This window comes from Lipophrys pholis (assembly GCF_963383615.2).
Source record: "Lipophrys pholis genome assembly, chromosome: 9".
NCBI lineage: Eukaryota > Metazoa > Chordata > Actinopteri > Blenniiformes > Blenniidae > Lipophrys > Lipophrys pholis.
Window position 1 is genome coordinate 29,360,128 of NC_137639.1, and position 16,715 is coordinate 29,376,842.

At 45.7% G+C, this 16,715-nt stretch overlaps 3 protein-coding genes across 3 annotated transcripts; 2 read left to right on the forward strand and 1 right to left on the reverse strand.

The window, feature by feature from the left end:
- Positions 1-192: 192 nt before the first annotated feature.
- LOC308114716 (uncharacterized protein) lies at positions 193-7,684 on the forward strand. Its single transcript, XM_080471815.1, has 9 exons — positions 193-456; positions 1,207-1,347; positions 3,355-3,488; positions 3,785-3,902; positions 4,576-4,646; positions 5,231-5,306; positions 6,462-6,524; positions 6,618-6,687; positions 6,803-7,684. Exons 2-9 carry the CDS (start codon positions 1,213-1,215, stop codon positions 6,883-6,885), a joined length of 750 nt encoding a protein of 249 aa, XP_080327941.1. The 5' UTR covers positions 193-456; positions 1,207-1,212; the 3' UTR covers positions 6,886-7,684.
- pmvk (phosphomevalonate kinase) lies at positions 7,650-9,559 on the reverse strand. Its single transcript, XM_080471816.1, has 5 exons — positions 9,411-9,559; positions 9,253-9,316; positions 8,294-8,446; positions 8,059-8,188; positions 7,650-7,987 (listed from the first exon to the last, which is right to left on the reverse strand). The coding sequence occupies exons 1-5, from the start codon at positions 9,506-9,508 to the stop codon at positions 7,794-7,796; spliced, it is 639 nt and encodes a 212-aa protein (XP_080327942.1). The 5' UTR covers positions 9,509-9,559; the 3' UTR covers positions 7,650-7,793.
- decr1 (2,4-dienoyl CoA reductase 1, mitochondrial) lies at positions 9,424-16,654 on the forward strand. Its single transcript, XM_080471814.1, has 12 exons — positions 9,424-9,606; positions 10,125-10,232; positions 10,326-10,487; positions 11,296-11,462; positions 12,380-12,437; positions 12,722-12,808; positions 12,957-13,104; positions 14,268-14,367; positions 14,443-14,515; positions 14,592-14,738; positions 15,689-15,751; positions 15,872-16,654. The coding sequence occupies exons 3-12, from the start codon at positions 10,413-10,415 to the stop codon at positions 15,929-15,931; spliced, it is 978 nt and encodes a 325-aa protein (XP_080327940.1). The 5' UTR covers positions 9,424-9,606; positions 10,125-10,232; positions 10,326-10,412; the 3' UTR covers positions 15,932-16,654.
- Positions 16,655-16,715: the final 61 nt, after the last annotated feature.

Below are 16,715 nucleotides of genomic sequence, written 5' to 3' on the forward strand. Positions count from 1 at the left end.
TCTTTTCTCAATTTACTTTTTTAAAGTTAATTCAATATATATATATATATATATATATATATTGAATTATATATTATTTCTCTATGGTTAATTATTAAATGTAGATAACGTTTATTAAAAGATTTTGGACCTTTTCACAATATAGGTTTTTGTTGCGCGTCTTACTTTGAAGACAACGAACGATCTTGCGTCACTTCCGGTAGGGCGAAGCCAGGAAAAGGGCGTGGCGAGCGTCACTCGGGCAGAAGATCCAGGGACTGAAACCAGGACGTGGAGAAGTCAGAACCGGCGGAGATCCGAAGACGCCCGAATACACCCGAAGAGACCAGAGTACACGTCTGGTCTGTGCGGAGCGCGAGACGCAGGGTGACTCGTAAATTTAGCCTCGAAAAGAAAACCAGGAAGTGACGCAGCAGGTGGAGAGGCAGGTGTGTCTTCGTGCAAGCATCCAAACAGGTGAGCGCGACCCTTTCGTGAATGTCCGCGTGCTCCGCTAACGTGCCATCAGACTCATGTGTGACGCGTTGACGTTACTTAGTAGGAATCAAACGCAGGAGCCCGGAGACGTAAACAAAAACAAACACGTCATTTTCTATTACATTCCGTCCGTCTGGCGTGACGTCATTACGGCCCTGAGAAATGTCGCTCGTGACGTGTGTAGTTGATGTAAACATCAACACAATTTCACACTTTAAGACGCACAACCGCTGAGACAAGTACACACACAAACACACCTTACTGTGAGACACCGTGTATACTTGTTTCACATTGAAACAAATACACACACACACACACACACACACACACACACACACACACACACACAGTCACACAACTATAAAATTACCCCCACTGTGTGTGGTTGTGTGAGACAACTACACTTATACACACACACCAGGTAAGGCAACCACACATGCAGCCATGCAATCTCTCTCTCACACACATGCATACACATCCAGTAAGACAACAACACACGCAGTCTCTCACACACACTCATGCACACACATCCAGTAATACAACTACACACACATCCAGTAAGACAACTACACACACATCCAGTAAGACAACTACACACCCAGCCTGCCTCTCTCTCTCTCACACACACACACACACACACACACACACACACACACACACACACACACACACACACGGCAGTAATGGAGGGCGGGTGACGACGTGGTCAAACTACTGTTTTCCGTGCAGAAAGAGATGAGCGGAGGCGCGGGCAGCATGGACGCCGTGAAGAAGAAGATCAAAGTGCTGCAGGACCAGGCCGAGGAGGCCAGGGAGCGAGCCGAGAAGCTGCAGAGGGAGGCGGAGAAGGAGAAGAGGAGTCGCGAGGAGGTACAGAGCTCGGTGCCAAAATCAAACCGTCTTTAAAAGAGAGCGTTAGTGCTTGGCAGTCGCTCAAGTTTTAATCACATCCTGTCTGTGGATCGGTTGGCTTCTCATTCTTTCATTCATTTATTCATTTGCGCAGCAAAGTAGTGCAAAATGTTTTTTTTTTACGGAAGAGCAAATCAAGACAATTGAGCTCAAAAGAAGTTCAAAGAACTTAAGTAAAGCCACCCCGCATTAACCAGTATCCGTCGAACGAAAGCCCTTCATAGTACTTTTTACTACTCATTAGGAATACTCTTTACGTCGAGCGGAGATACCGAACATGTTTAGAACAATTTCATCTTTACCGAGTTGGACCGGTAAAATATTGCCATAATAACTCAAAGTTAAACTTTACAGTTTCCTTTGTTGTGGCGCAGAGTGTACTCTAATTTTAATGAAACTCTCTGGTGCAAAATGCAGTGAAATATCCTAAAAAAAACTTCTCCCATAGCCGTTTTTTTTTTTTATAAACTCTCACTGCCTTTTAGTAACGAGATCAAGATATGTCTGCTCTGGCCTTCTACCCGACGACGCTCTCCAGTGAACACTTTTAAATCTTTTATTGCATTTTGGGTGTCCAGTTTCCATGACAGCGCTGCTCGAAACAGCCGCCGAGGTGGAAACCTTTTTTCGAAAAACTCTCGGGCAAAAAAACGCCACTTTCCAGATGAGTGATTTTTAATATTAAATAATATTTAATATTGATTTAATATTAAATCAATCAATTTCTTGCTGAAAACAACATAGTCATCTTGAGGTACTTTCACAGAGAAAAACTCAACTATTCCACTTGAGCAGCAGGTGTAAAGAAAAGGACGGTACAGAGCAACAAGCGACAGATTGTCACAGTAAGTGACCAGTTACTATATATTAATGTCGCATTAGCACATTAAGTTGCCAGGTCCCTGTCGGGTTCCTCTGCAGTGTCACACTGCAGTGGATCGGAGTGCTGATGTCATCACACTTCATGTATCGGTGGAAACACGCTGCGAGATAAACTGCAGCAGGAGACCTGGAGTCTGTGATAACACACACACACACAGGCACACACAGGCACACACACACAGTGTATAGTCAGAGTGCGTGTATAGGGGCCACAATGTGAATCCGCTCTGTGTGAATGAACGTGTCATGAAGAAGCAGTTCAGCCCGCATGAGTCAGTTTTCTGACTCATGCGCAAAATTAAGCACGGGCGAAACGCGGAGCATCATCGGCGTATATTTATTTGTTTGTCTGTTTTATTTAGTCGTTTGTTTGTATGTATTTAATTTACCAACAAAAACTACTCATCCGAATTGCATGACATTTTCAGGGATGATTTGTCATCATCCAGGGACCAGTACATGAGATCTTGGGACGTTAACGACAAACCGTTTCCAAATAAATCCCCAAAAGCTGATTAAATAATTTCCCATACAAAGTGGATGAGAGAGGCACTTTGTGGAGGAGAGCAAAGGTCTGTTGCCATGGAGACGCTCCCTGCTCAGTGTTGTCAAGCGGTGATGTAGCAACCCGACCTGCCTAGTTGGCATCAAGATGAGCTCACGGTTCTGCAAACAAATGTGGCGTTGGCGAAGGTCTGCGCTCTACCGAGTGTTGCTCTAGATTTAAAAGTGGACCTGTGGCCCACGGCAGCAGTCCACGATACAGTGGCATGTGAAAATAGCCGTGCGAAGCGGTGTGTAGTTTAAAGTGGCGTGCAGCTGACGACGGGTTTAAAGATGGCGGAGCGTTTTGCTGCTCAAAATTTGAACCTACTGTGACGACAAAACCAGAACCCTCGGGTGCCGTTCTTTTCAGTACCGTTCAGAACTGTTGCAGTGGGGACGCACGGAAACCCGTCACCTTCTGCGCAGTGGGACCCGAGGATTTAAAAGAACCAGAACAGAACCCAGTCCTTCGTCCGAGGCCGTGAGAAGATCATTAGTAGCGGTGATGAGCTCTACATCCTGACTCTGTGTCTGCAGGCGGAGGTCGAGGTGACGGCTCTGTCCCGTCGGCTGCAGCTCACCGAGGACAATCTGGATCAAGCTCAGGAGAAACTTTCTGACACTCTGCGCAAACTGGACGAGGTGGAGAAGGCGGCGGACGAGAGTGAGAGGTCAGAGGTCGCCTACATGGACCATATTATTACTTCTCTTTCTGTCACGTTACTGATACGACCGAGTTTCTCGGTAAGATGGCGTCACATTGTGAAAACGGCTTGAGTCACAGGAAACATGAAGGCCTGTTGGCTCAGCGCTTATTTAACAAGTTGGTTCACACTAACAGGAAGTTGAAGGTTCACCAGCACTTCCCATGATGACCCAGCCACTGCAGAGTACACGTAGCAGTGTGTGTGTGTGATATCAGAACCTTCTTTATTGTCATTGGTAAAAACGACTCGCTCTCCTTCAGGGGGATGAAGGTGATCGAGAACCGAGCTCTGAAGGACGAGGAGAAGATGGAGTTGTTGGAGGTTCAGCTGAGAGAAGCCAAGCGGATCGCCGAGGAGGCGGATCTCAAATATGAGGAGGTAAGATGACCAGAGGTCCACCGCACAGCGACCACACCACTGCATGGCCGCATAACGACCACATCACTGCACGAACACATAACGACCACACCACCGCACGACTACACAATGACCACACCACCGCACGACTACACAATGACCACACCACCGCACGACTACACAATGACCATACCACCGCACGACTACAAAATGACCATACCACCGCACGACTACAAAATGACCACACCACAGCACGACTACACAATGACCACACCACTGCACGACTACACAATGACCATACCACTGCACGACTACACAATGACCACACCACCGCACGACTACACAATGACCATACCACAGCACGACTACAAAATGACCACACCACAGCACGACTACACAATGACCACACCACTGCACGACTACACAATGACCATACCACTGCACGACTACACAACGACCACACCACTGCACGACTACACAATGACCATACCACAGCTTGACTACACAACGACCGCGACGCAACGCAACTACACAAAAACCACTGCACGACAACACAGCAACCACCTGTCCACAGCACCAAAAGGCCACAACGGCAACACGACGACGGCACCTCACCACTGCAGGAGCACAAGATGATTACGCAACGACCTCGCCACCGCAGTTGATGTCAGTGATGAAACTGTTTGATTGACAGGTGGCTTGTAAACTGGGGAAGGTGGAAAGAGAGCTGGAACGAGCCGAAGATAGAGCTGAGCTGTCTGAGGGGTGGGTCACACCCACACACACACACACACACACACACACACACACACACACACACACACACACACACACACGATCTCAGAGCAGAACAGTTCTGTGGACGTCATTTAAAGAGCTGAAGTCAAACCTACGGATGATCAGGCCTGCGCTCATTTCATAAGTTGATTTTCACAAAACTTTTGCAGATTAAAAAAACTTAAGATGGGGCAACTGGAAAAAATGCAACAATTGCAACAGTCAATAATTGTTCTTGGAGATTTGGAAATCTGGAGAAGTCTGTACATGAGAAACAAGACCAACAGGCAACAACGACCACGTTAATCCAAACACATCTCGAAGCTTACAGCACCCCCTGCTGGACATCAAGGCAAACTGCATGAGATTGTCTGACATTTCAAACCATCTCGAACATGAACTTTTGACCTCACGTCTGAACAAATGTTCCAGTGCTGAATACAAAGTTAACACACACACACACACACACAATGTTACTGTTTTTCCTTTGAAACCCGTCTCTCTCTTTCTCTCTCTCTCTCTCTTTCTCTCTCTCTCTCTTTCTCTCTCTCTCTCTTCAATCCACCACTCAGCAAAGTTCGGAGTTTAGAGGACCAGCTGAGGAGTTTCGACCATTCACTGAAGAGCCTGCAAGCGTCAGAGGACAAGGTACCGAAGAACACCTGACTTTAAACCTGCTGGCCGTCACAACTGTGGCGCTCCTCCTCCTCTTCCTCCTGCTTTAGCCCACCGGCTGCTGCTGCAGCAGCTGCAGGCGCCAAACGCCACATACCAGACATAGCAAACACAAACAGTGCAGGAGAAAGTTCTTTACACTATAAAAAAAAAACGCTCTTCCTAAACACACGAGCGAAGAGTGAGGAGCGCAAGCTCATATCTGCAGTCAGTAAATTGAAGTCAAGATAAAATGAAGATGAGAAAAAAAGAGAATTACATCAAACGTGATGGTGAAATACTAAAATTAAACGAGAAATACTAAAAGAAAGTCGGTTATTGAAGCAGTTTGGAAAGGTGCTTCTTAAGTTATCTGTTTTAATATTTAAAATGCATCGCCTCACCGCAGGCTTTTCTCACTTCCATCTCAAGACCAATAAACAGAGATAGATAGATAGATATTATTGGTCCCGAGGGAAGTTTAAGTCTTCAGCCCGCAAACAACAACAAAAGAACGAGAAAGACACGAACAGGCAGGGTAGCAACCAGGTTTGTATACATTCCCCCAAAACACGTCCATTTTGAAACTCTAGAGGAATAAACTACCAGAGGAATCTTAAAAATCAGTTCAGAAACTGGCAGGTTTCTGAAACAAGAGACTTTTGGGCGTTGATATGGCGAAGGTGCTCGGAGCCACTGAAAACGGCTCTCGAGATGGAACTCCTCACACGCTCCATCTCCGTCGCAAAAAAAATGCAAGTTTTCTGAAACGCTGCTTCTGCACACGCTCAGTAGATGGACAATAAAAACAATGTTTTCCTCCAGAGTGTCACGACTTCCAGTTCATGTCCTCCTGGGATTTGGTAGTTTTATTTTGACGGCCACCGTAATAACAATCCAACTTGGTCCACTAGAATGTCCGTCTACTCCCATTGTTAATGTTTATAGCATGTGTGTGTTTTCATTATAAAGACAAACAGCACCCACTAGTGGCCCGACATGAAAACTACTTAGTTTTTTGCCGTTTCCGTGTAAAATGGACGTCGTTTGCAAAATACTGCTGCGCAAATGTGAACGTCTCCTTAAACCAGGTGTGATTTGTGTGGCATTCTGGGCCCTTCTAATCTGAGCCGTCTCTCCCTGCCTCAGTATTCTCTCAAGGAAGACCGGTATGAAGCGGAGATCAAGAGTCTGAGCAGGAAACTGAAAGAGGTGAGACACGGGTGATGTGGAAGTGAACACACACACACACACACACACACACACACCCACACACACACTGCTGAACCTGCTGTTGTGTTTCAGGCCGAGAGCAGAGCGGAGATTGCAGAGCGTTCAGTGGCCAAACTGGAGAGAACCATCGACACGCTGGAAGGTCAGACCGACCGTCCCTCCGATCAGCGCCGCCCACATCCAGATTACAAAATCGTCAGGTGATCTGGTCGGCGGTTCGACTAGTGTGACGTCTTGTCTCCTTTCTGTGTCCCCAGACTCTCTGACTGCAGCCAGAAGCGCCAACCTGGAGCTGCAGACGAGTCTGAATCTCACCATGGAGGGACTCAACTCCTACTGAACTGTGAACCCCACCCGCCCTTCCCTCTGCCAACCCCCCACCCCCTCCACTAAATATAAGTGGGACACCTTGAAACTTTGTGGCCAAAGGGTTGTTACCCCCCCCTCGCTTGAGATTCCAGGTGTACGGGGAGGGGGGAGCCATCCCCCCCCCCCGCAATGATTCCTGCCTCTTAACATTCCTCCCCGTCACTTTAACATTGTTGCTTAACTTTTGTGTTGTAGGGAGCCAATCCGTAACATTCCCACGTTTAAACCCTTTTTAACAACTAACTCCTCACAATGTTTGAAACCACTTTAGTTTTTTTTGTTTTTTTTGCCAAAACAACTAAAGGGACAGGATGTTGGTTCTCATGAACCGGTTCATCACTTCCGATCTGCCAATCAGATCCCAACGTTTTACTGCCAATTAGGTTAATGGAGGGACCAATCAGAAGTCAGACTTGGTTGATTTGATGTGTTTTGACCCGGTGGCGTTGCAACTCATTGTAATAAAAACCCTGAAAACAGGTTTTGTAAAATAAAAGCACCGTCTTTAACTCTTGACCTTTTTGATGGGCGCTTTTATTCTGAAAATGTTACCCTGGCCCCCGCCCTTTGTGTTTGTTGGGCTCTTCGATTCATTTATATTTTATTTCTTTAGCTCCAAATACAACGCGGTCATCTCGAGGCACTTTTACAGAGGAAACCCGACAATTCCACGAGGAAGCAGAGGAGACGGTGGAAAGGTTGGCGGTGAGAATGAGAAAACTGAGGACAGAGATGTGATGTTTCTATTAAAACTTTTAATCCATCTCGCACTCGCGTTTCAAACTTGAATTGTCGTCGGAAGCACCTGCAGTCGGATTACGTTTCCATGGCGAGTTCGATTTGAGGAACTCCGTCCCCACGTGCTCAGTAGTGACGTCATCAAGTCACATGGAAGTCATCAGAATGGCGGCCAGCTGCCACCGAAGAGGAAGAGGAGGAGTAAGCTTCCTCGGCGAGCTTCAGGATTGGCTGCAGCTGCTCCTGCAACGAGGGGGCGTCGGCTTCGTTGGTGACGATCCAATCAAATCCGGCGTGGCTGTCCAGGTCACACTCCGACTCTGCGTCGTCCACGCCTGAAACGCCAAGGGACGGGTGAGATGTGGGCGGACAGAAGTATGACACACGGACCGACGGGTCTGCGTACCTGTGGTGAAGCTCCACCCCCTCTGCTTCCTGGTTTGTTCTGAACACTGAACTCTGACGGTCTGAGTCTGTCGAGGAAACTCCGACCGGAACCACTGCAGGTCCGACAGCCGCCGGGCGTCGCTCACCATCTGACCGATCAAAAAACAAAACGGTCTGAATCTCTTGAAAGTCCATGAACATAACGGCTGATTGGTCCTTTGTGATATTTGGGGATGAAAAAAAACCTGACGTACCCACACGGGTTGGCGGGCTCCTCTGGTTGCTAGGCGACAGAAGAAGCCTGGGTCTTGGTTCCGGCGACTCTCTCCCCAGCGGATCATGTCGGCCCGGTACTGCTCCTTATAGGGACCTGGTCCCAGTAGCTGGTCCAGGTCCAGACCGTGTTCCTGTGGAACCAACAGAACTCAACTCGTGTGGAACTAAACCTCTGGACAAATACAGACGCGCACAAACCCCCAAACTGTGACTGTGATTCTAAATAATTACTTTCAAGGTTTTCACATCAACTTTCTACAATGTTTCAGGAATCTTTTGGGCTGACCTGAACCCGAGACGAGTGGATCCAGAGAACCTTCCACTGAAGGTGCTTCAAAGTCATTTTGGTTTTCCACCAATATTTCTCTTCAGTACTCAAGACTACAAAATGTTTTATTTTTTTTCCCCACTTTCTTTAACGGTTCCCTCACTGCAGTTAAAAATTCCAACGGACCGCAGAACTACACAATAGCTGTGGTTACATGGATCAAATGCCCAAATTCAATTTGCACCATGAAAACACTTCAGTCGAATTGTAGTTCCACCATCCGATTCAAAACTATGGTCGGATCGTAGGGGGTGGTGTAGTGCGGTTTTTGATCTGATCATAATCTACTTAAACGGCATGCCGGGTTACGTTCTACAGTCGGGAGCATGTCTGTGACATCAGTTAACCTAACGCCACGATGTGACAGCAGCAAAACTGATCGGCGCAGGAGACGAAAATTCCTTTAAGCATTAAAAGACTTCAAAATACTTAAAAGGCTTCACGAAGGTAAAGTTTGCAGGGTTCTGCAGCACATAGGTCACAAATATCAAATGTCACAGTGCAGGGCATGATGGGATTGATCCAGTCTGATTAGGTGAGTAACTTCCGGTTGACGTCACACAGCTGATTTATCTGTGAAACAATGATGGATGGAGGTGGAGGTCTGACCTGAGCGTACTGCTGCTTCAGGGGTCCGGACAGGCGCAGGATGCGGCAGACGTCACCTCCCAGACTGCACAAGAACAAGTAAAAGTCAAAAACCCTGATATTGTTTTCCAAACAGCGTCACCGCAATGACGTCACAGCAGCCAGGTGCACGCGCTCACCGCTCCTGGAGCCAGTCCGTGACGTAATCCTTCCCGGACTTCCGTTTCCCGCTGAAGACCAGGACCAGCCGAGGCTGCGAGACCTGGACCTCCATCATCTCCCACCGGGTCCAGGATCAGGTCCAGGTCTCTCGGCCCCGCTGCTGGAGGTTTTATGGGTCTCCTCCTCCACGCCCCGCCCGTCGGACCACCGCAGGTCCCGCACCGTAACTCACCGCACACCGCCGCCATTCACATCCACACTCCACGTCATCGAGTCGGTCAGTTAACCACGTGACTGGAAACGGCTCGGTTCACGTGTAAAGTGTCCTTCTGGAAACACGTCAGGAAACATATTGTGAATTTATTCTGGCACGAGTTCATTTTTGTTATTTGAGTTTAGTTTATTTACAGACATTACGGTATCACGTGATGTCGTCCACATCCGGTCTGAACCATTACTTGGTTTTCGGGGGTGTCATCTACCAACACCATATCATATCACCACAAAGAGTTATCTAAATATATTTCCCTTTATATAGACCGAACATTTCACTGGACATTATTTCAATTGGACACATTTTAAATTGATCCCTGCAAAAAAATAACTATTGATCACATCTGGACTTTTGTAGAATAGGTAATTTAAAAATAAGTACTGTAACTATGACTCCATAAAGTATTGCACAACAATTCTCTTTTACTTCTTATTTTGTATTGCTGTGAAAACTGCAGATGGTGGTCTGAGGCTGCTGCCCCCATCACACCAGCAGCAGGGAATATACTTCCAATGAAACTCCATGTGGACTCAAAAAGGGAAGTCCAAGCTGAATTTGACCTTTGGTATTTATATTACTCTCCGATTTGAATTAGGTTTATGTCCAGAGACCTACATACGAATATTTCACTGTATGTGAACATTGTTGTGTTGTGAAGGTAAGGATTTGGGGAAACTATCACACCTCCCCCTCCCGACTACAAGAAGTGGACTTGTCGAGTGTGACGTCACACACTTGGAAAACAATGGCGGCTGCACTGTTTAGGGGCAAAGCAAGAAGTTTAGTTGGAGGAAGAAAACATGTATTTTCATTGCTGCAGGTAAGAAAAAAAAAAAAACCCGCTCATTCAGACTGATGTAACTTGAACGTGCGTTACTCCAAAGAGTATGTCATCAGAGAGGAACTAATATTCACGTATGAAACTGGGATCGAACCAGTGTCCGCTGCGGAAAGTAACTTTGAGAAAGGTTCGACCTTTCACCGAGTTATCGCGTCTTCTTGTGCACGTGCACAGATTGCAGGTGCACGACGGTCACGTGACGTTTAGTAGCTTATTGATGAACGCAACTTCAGGCATAACCATGCGAGTCTTCACTGAGACATGAGGAGTCTGTCCTGTCCTGTCCTGTCCTGTATGTCTGTTGTTGAATGGAGATTACCTGAATGTTTTTATATTTATTATTTTGTTTTTTCTGTCATCAGCATGCTAAACTAGACTAGAATAGAAAATACTGTGGATCCCAGAAAGAAATTAGTTTCCAGCATTGCCCTAGAATAGAATTAAATAACTGGAAAAGAATATCCAATGAGTCAAAGGTTCTTTTCAAGAAAAGATTCTGGCAAAATATGTGAATTTGTTGCTGTGAAATGGGATTCTCCTTCTATTATGTCGATGTCTCATACTTTCCTGACCAGAGATTAGTGATTTTGGTCTTGGCGTTCGGTGGATAGTTTTAATGGAATAAATGTAAACAGACACTAAATATTTTGATATTTGACCTTCAAAAAAAGAAAAGTTAACGCTAAACCACCACGTGTGGATTCAAACAGATGGGGCGTTCTTCTGCTTCAGTAGTAATGGGATGATGTGTCTGATCTCTATCTCAGATGCTGCGTCTGTGTTTCAGCTCACTCGGCCTCAGTCGAGCTTCTTCCCTCCCGTTGAAGACGTCATGCTGCCGAGTCAGAGCTTCAACAACAAAGTGGCCTTCATCACCGGCGGGGGCACGGGACTGGGCCGCGCCATGACGGCCACACTGTCCCAGCTGGGAGCACAGTGCGTCATCGCCAGCAGGTGTGACGTCGCTCGACTCTCGCCGCCCTTTGTGGCGCTTTTCCACGAGTACCTACTCGACTCGCCCCTACTCGACTCGCCCCTACTCGACTCAGCTGATATGGTACGACCACGGCGTGGGTGGACTCATCTGAGATTTGCCCCGTCGTGTACAAGTAGTCGTCCGTCCCGCCCCCCCCCCCCCCCGATATGATGCATAACGAACACGCATTGGATATCAGCTCAAACAGTAAATTAAATAGTATATATTTTTTTTATATGTTTATTAATATTACTGTGGTTTACTGTCCGGTGTTTCACTCTTACTGGTGCCCCTGTTAACTGGTGACTTCTGCCACAAATCGTTAGCAGCAGCTGATGTTAGAATAAGACAAACAAACACTATGATACTTTATTGGAAACGCGGTTCACCGCCTGGACAGCTACGGGTTTTGGTGGGGTTTTTAACATCTGCTGTGAAAAGTGGACGCTGGAGGAAGAAGGTCACCAGTTAACAGGGAAACCGGTTAATCCAAAACACCGGCTCAGAGACCTCCCGGTACTCGTTTCGGGTTGCTCTATGGAGCTCCTGGATCCTCTGGTTGCCAACAGACACGCCTGCACATCATCACTGCTCCACGGGTTTTATTTCTGGGCGTCTATCTCTGTTTGTTCTTTTTTTTAAATGGATGAATGAGCCGGCTCCTAACTCATCTGTGTCTTGACGCTCTGGCCAATCAGCGGCCTGCCCTCAGCCGACGTCACATTTTCTACTCGTCTTGGAGCCTCGGCCATTCAGGTACCACGGAAGTACCTGGTATGGGGGACTAACACGTAGTGAAAATAGAGTTGAGTTGAGTGAGGCTGCGGAGGAACTTGTGGAAAAGCGCCAGTAGTTTCACAATCCCCGCGTCACGTTTGTTTCTTTGGATGTTTAGGAAGTTGGACGTCCTGCAGCAAACGGCAGAAGAAATCGGGAAGCAGACCGGAAATAAGGTCAGAATCAGACATAGGGCGGGGCGACAAAATCGATTTAATGGATTTATCGAATTTGTGGCTAAAAAAAGATTTTTATTTTGCAAATTTGAGTTTAAGTGCATTGAGAAAGAAAATCAAATAAAAAAAAATCTAATTTTTCTTGGGGAAAAAAAATCATAGATCTTTTTTTTTAAGGCCAAATCGCCCGGCTTTAAGTCAACAGCCTGACGTGAGCTCACCTAGTCCGTCCTGTCACCCCCCCCCCCCCCCCCCCCCCGCCCCCGCCCACACACCGTCCTCAGGTTCATGCTGTCCAGTGTGACGTCAGAGATCCTCAGGCCGTCTCTCAGTGTGTGGACCAGATGGAGGCTCTGACCGGACTCCCTGACGTGAGCACACACACACACACGCACGCACGCACGCACGCACGCACGCACGCACGCACGCACGCATCTGAAGGCTTCACGTCTGGAACCTTGAAAATGTCGCCCTCGCCTGTCCCGACGTGTCGCCGTAACGTCGCCGTGTGTCGCTCAGGTGATCATCAACAACGCAGCGGGAAACTTCATCAGTCCCTCCGAACGTCTGACGCCGAACGGCTGGAGGACCATCACCGACATCGTCCTGAACGGGACGGCGTACGTTACCCTGGAGCTCGGCAAGAGGCTGATCCAGAAGCAGAAAGGTCAGACGCTCACCGGGTCATAGATCCAGAACCTGAAAGTAAAAAATGGAGAACCAGAACAGGCAGAGAACCGAATGGCGGTAATCTTTGTCTCTGTGGAGGGGGGCGGGGCCTCTAACACACACACACACACACACACACACACACACACACACACACACACACACACACACACACACACACACACACACACACACACAGTGCAGGCTCGTGACGAGCGACAGCTAGAAATTAGGAGAAAAAAAAGAGTATTCGTGTGTGTGTGGTGTTATATTAGAGAAGTTTTGAACAGACATGAAGTCTATTTTATTGTTTTTGGTCGCCATTTTTATTCAAGTGCAGCTTTTGCTAATGGAGAGTCAATTTTTAAAAACTTGTTTATTGTTTTATTTATTTAAATTATTTAAAAGTTCTTGAAATTCCAACTACAATGGTAAAAATGAGAAATAATAGTTTGTTCTATTTGAAAGGGTATACTTGCATTATTATGATATATCATCATTACATTTATAAGAGGTAGGAGTAAAGAGGCTTTGCTTCTTCCTCCTCCTTTTCGTGTGTGTGTGTGTGTGTGTGTGTGTGTGTGTGTGTGTGTGTGTGTGTGTGTGTGTCTGACTTTGTTTTTTAAATTTATTTCATTCAAAAGTAAAAGAAACACTCCCGCAACAAAACTGCAGTAAAGAACATTCAGTCTTTAGATTTCTGCCTCTTTGTTACAGTCACATAACATCAGTCTGTTAGTTTGTTCATGTCCGACTTTCTAAATATTTAGTTTTTATAGATATATTTTCTTGTGCATTTTATGTACAGTATTGACTATATACAAATACAAAACCATCATTTTCATGTTCAAATTAAATATCTCACATTTTGTATGTCCAAATCAGTTTGTGCCTTTAAGTTTGTTTTTAGGAGTTTGTTTATATTTGTAGTTTGGGTTTTGCTGTGAGTGTGTTTGTAATTGTTCAGAGTTTGTTTGTTTGTTCGTGTTTTATTAGTTTGCGTTTGTACGAGTGTCTTTGTGTTGAAGTTGGTTCCTTTAGGGGATTGTGTTGTTAGGAATTTATATTTGTAAAAATGTGTGGTATTATTTGTGTTGTTTTTTTTTCGGGAGATCGTCTTTGTCAAAATTTGTATTTAAATTCTTTTTAAAATTTGTCTAGGAGCCTCTTTCTTGGCCATCACCACCATCTATGCAGAGTCCGGTTCTGGTTTCGTGGTTCCCAGTGCCTCCGCCAAGGCTGGAGTCGAGGCGCTTTACAAGTCAGTTTGTTACCATGACGACAACCTGATGTAAAGTTTGAGCTATATCTGGTCTGACGTGTTGCTCCGTGTCAGGTCTCTGGCTGCAGAGTGGGGGCGCTATGGTCACAGATTCAACATCATACAGCCCGGACCAATCAGAACTAAGGTCTCGCCCCGCCGACAGTGACTGGAAATGTTTCTATGTGTTGTTGTTGTTGTTTACCGTTGCTTGTTGTGGTCAGGGGGCCTTCAGCCGTCTGGATCCGACTGGAGCCTTTGAAAAGGCCATGAAGAATCGCATTCCCACCGGCCGACTCGGGACTAAAGGGGAGATCGCAAACCTGGCCGCCTACCTGAGCAGCGACTTCGCCTCCTGGATGTCTGGATCTGTGAGTTCAGCTCCAATCAGTCCGCGACTCCAGAGCCCGACTGACCGAACTGAACCTTTTTATGTCCCAAGTCAAACTGTTGTCTCCCGTAATTTCTGGACTATAATCCACTACTTTTTTCACACTCTGAACCCTGTGACTTAAAGCTTCATGCCGCAAAGACGTAGGTGATGCGTTCAGGTGCTTTCTTTTTTTGGGGGATTTTTTTTATTTGGTGGGTGCGGCTTATATTCAGGTGTACGGAAGAGTATTGGGGCCATTAAAGAAAGAAAAAATTCTGAGGTTTAAAAAAAACAAAAAAAAACCTCAATGCGCTTGAGAAAAAGTTGTTTATTTGTTTTGTTTTTTTCACTGAGAAAAAAAAAAGTTTTTAAATTTTTTACAGAGTGGAAACGTCCGTCCGTCCACATGCCAGCACATGTGGCTGCTTCTACAAAATGCATTGCGGGCGGTTTAATGAAGTGGTGGAACGATGCTTCAGCTCATAAACAGTCAGTTATCATCAGCATCAGGACTTTAAGAGACGGTGCAGCGTCCGTCGAGTACGAAGGACGAAGGCACGGATCGCGGGTGCTTAGAAAATGTGATTTTATTAAATAAGGACATCCTGTGTAAAATCAGATGTCCGTAAGCAGTAAGCAACCCTATATAGTCCGAATTAAGTGATTTAATGTGAATTCTTTTCCACGGGAAAATGAGTGATGGACAAACGTCTCCACTTTGTATAAAAAAAAAAGTTTTTTTAACTGCCGAAAAAAATAATTCTTGGATTTTTTTTATGAAGTGCATCAGTTTATTTTTGTTTTTTTTTTAACCTCTAGATTTTTTTTTTCTTCGGTGGCCTTAATACTCTTCCATACAGGTGCGCTCAATAGTCCAGAAATGACGGTAACCTTATCACACTGATCAGACTGGTTTTGGGTTTTTAGGTAAAATCTTTGTGTTTCCAGGTGATTCGATTCGATGGAGGAGAGTTTGTCTTCATGTCAGGAGAGTTCAACAATCTGATTAGTGTGAGTTTCTCTTTATTGTTTTCCATCGAATACCCGTTTGAAGAAAATGATGATAAGACGTTGATCAGATGAGTGTGTATAAGAATGTTTTTCACGCACTCCGCCGTGTTTGTGTTTCAGGTGACGCCAGATCAGTGGAAGACCATGGAGGCCATGATCAGAAACACCAAAGGATCTTGAAAAAACAAACAAAAAAACCTGCAAATCCTTGAGCCAATCAGATCTCTGCAAGCCCACCGTCTGCTCCTGACTGTAAAGATTTCACTAATAAAAGTAAAAAAAAAATTTCCCTCTTCATATCAAATAGATCAAATGTTTACTAATTTGATTTATAAATTAAAGAAATTAAAAGTTTTACTAATCTGTTCCCTGACCAAGAAAACACTAAAGTTTTAACCGTATAATAACAAGGGAGAAGAAGCACTGCGAATCGTCGGAATATCAAGCGTGTCTGCCTGTGCTGGCAAAATATTGAAGGAAATACTGCCAATAATTTCAAGGAGACGATTTCAGCTGCATGCAAGAGGGTGAAGAATAAAGATTTTCCTCTTGACGCATCAACCTTCCTGGTATAACAGACTGATTTTTGAGCCGTCTGCAAGGAAATGCTGGGCCGTCCCCGTCCTGACCAGACCACCAGCTGCACTATATTTACTTTCCTCTGCGACTTGTCAAAGCGCTGGAGCTGCAGCCGCTGGTGTCGACCACTGCAGGTTCTCACATCTGTTGTCCCATGACGAGGAAGTTTTGTTACTTCGTGGAATCTAAAAATATCAAACATGTTTTGAGTTTTTCCAGTCATTTATTTACTACATAATTTTAGTGTTCGTTCAGTTTTGGTGCCTTCAGTGAGAATCTACAATGTAAATAGTCAAGAAAATAAAGAAATAACATTTGATGAGAAGGTGTATGTGTGTGTGTGTAGTGACAGCTGGCCAGTAGAGGGCGACAGAGCGCTTACCGG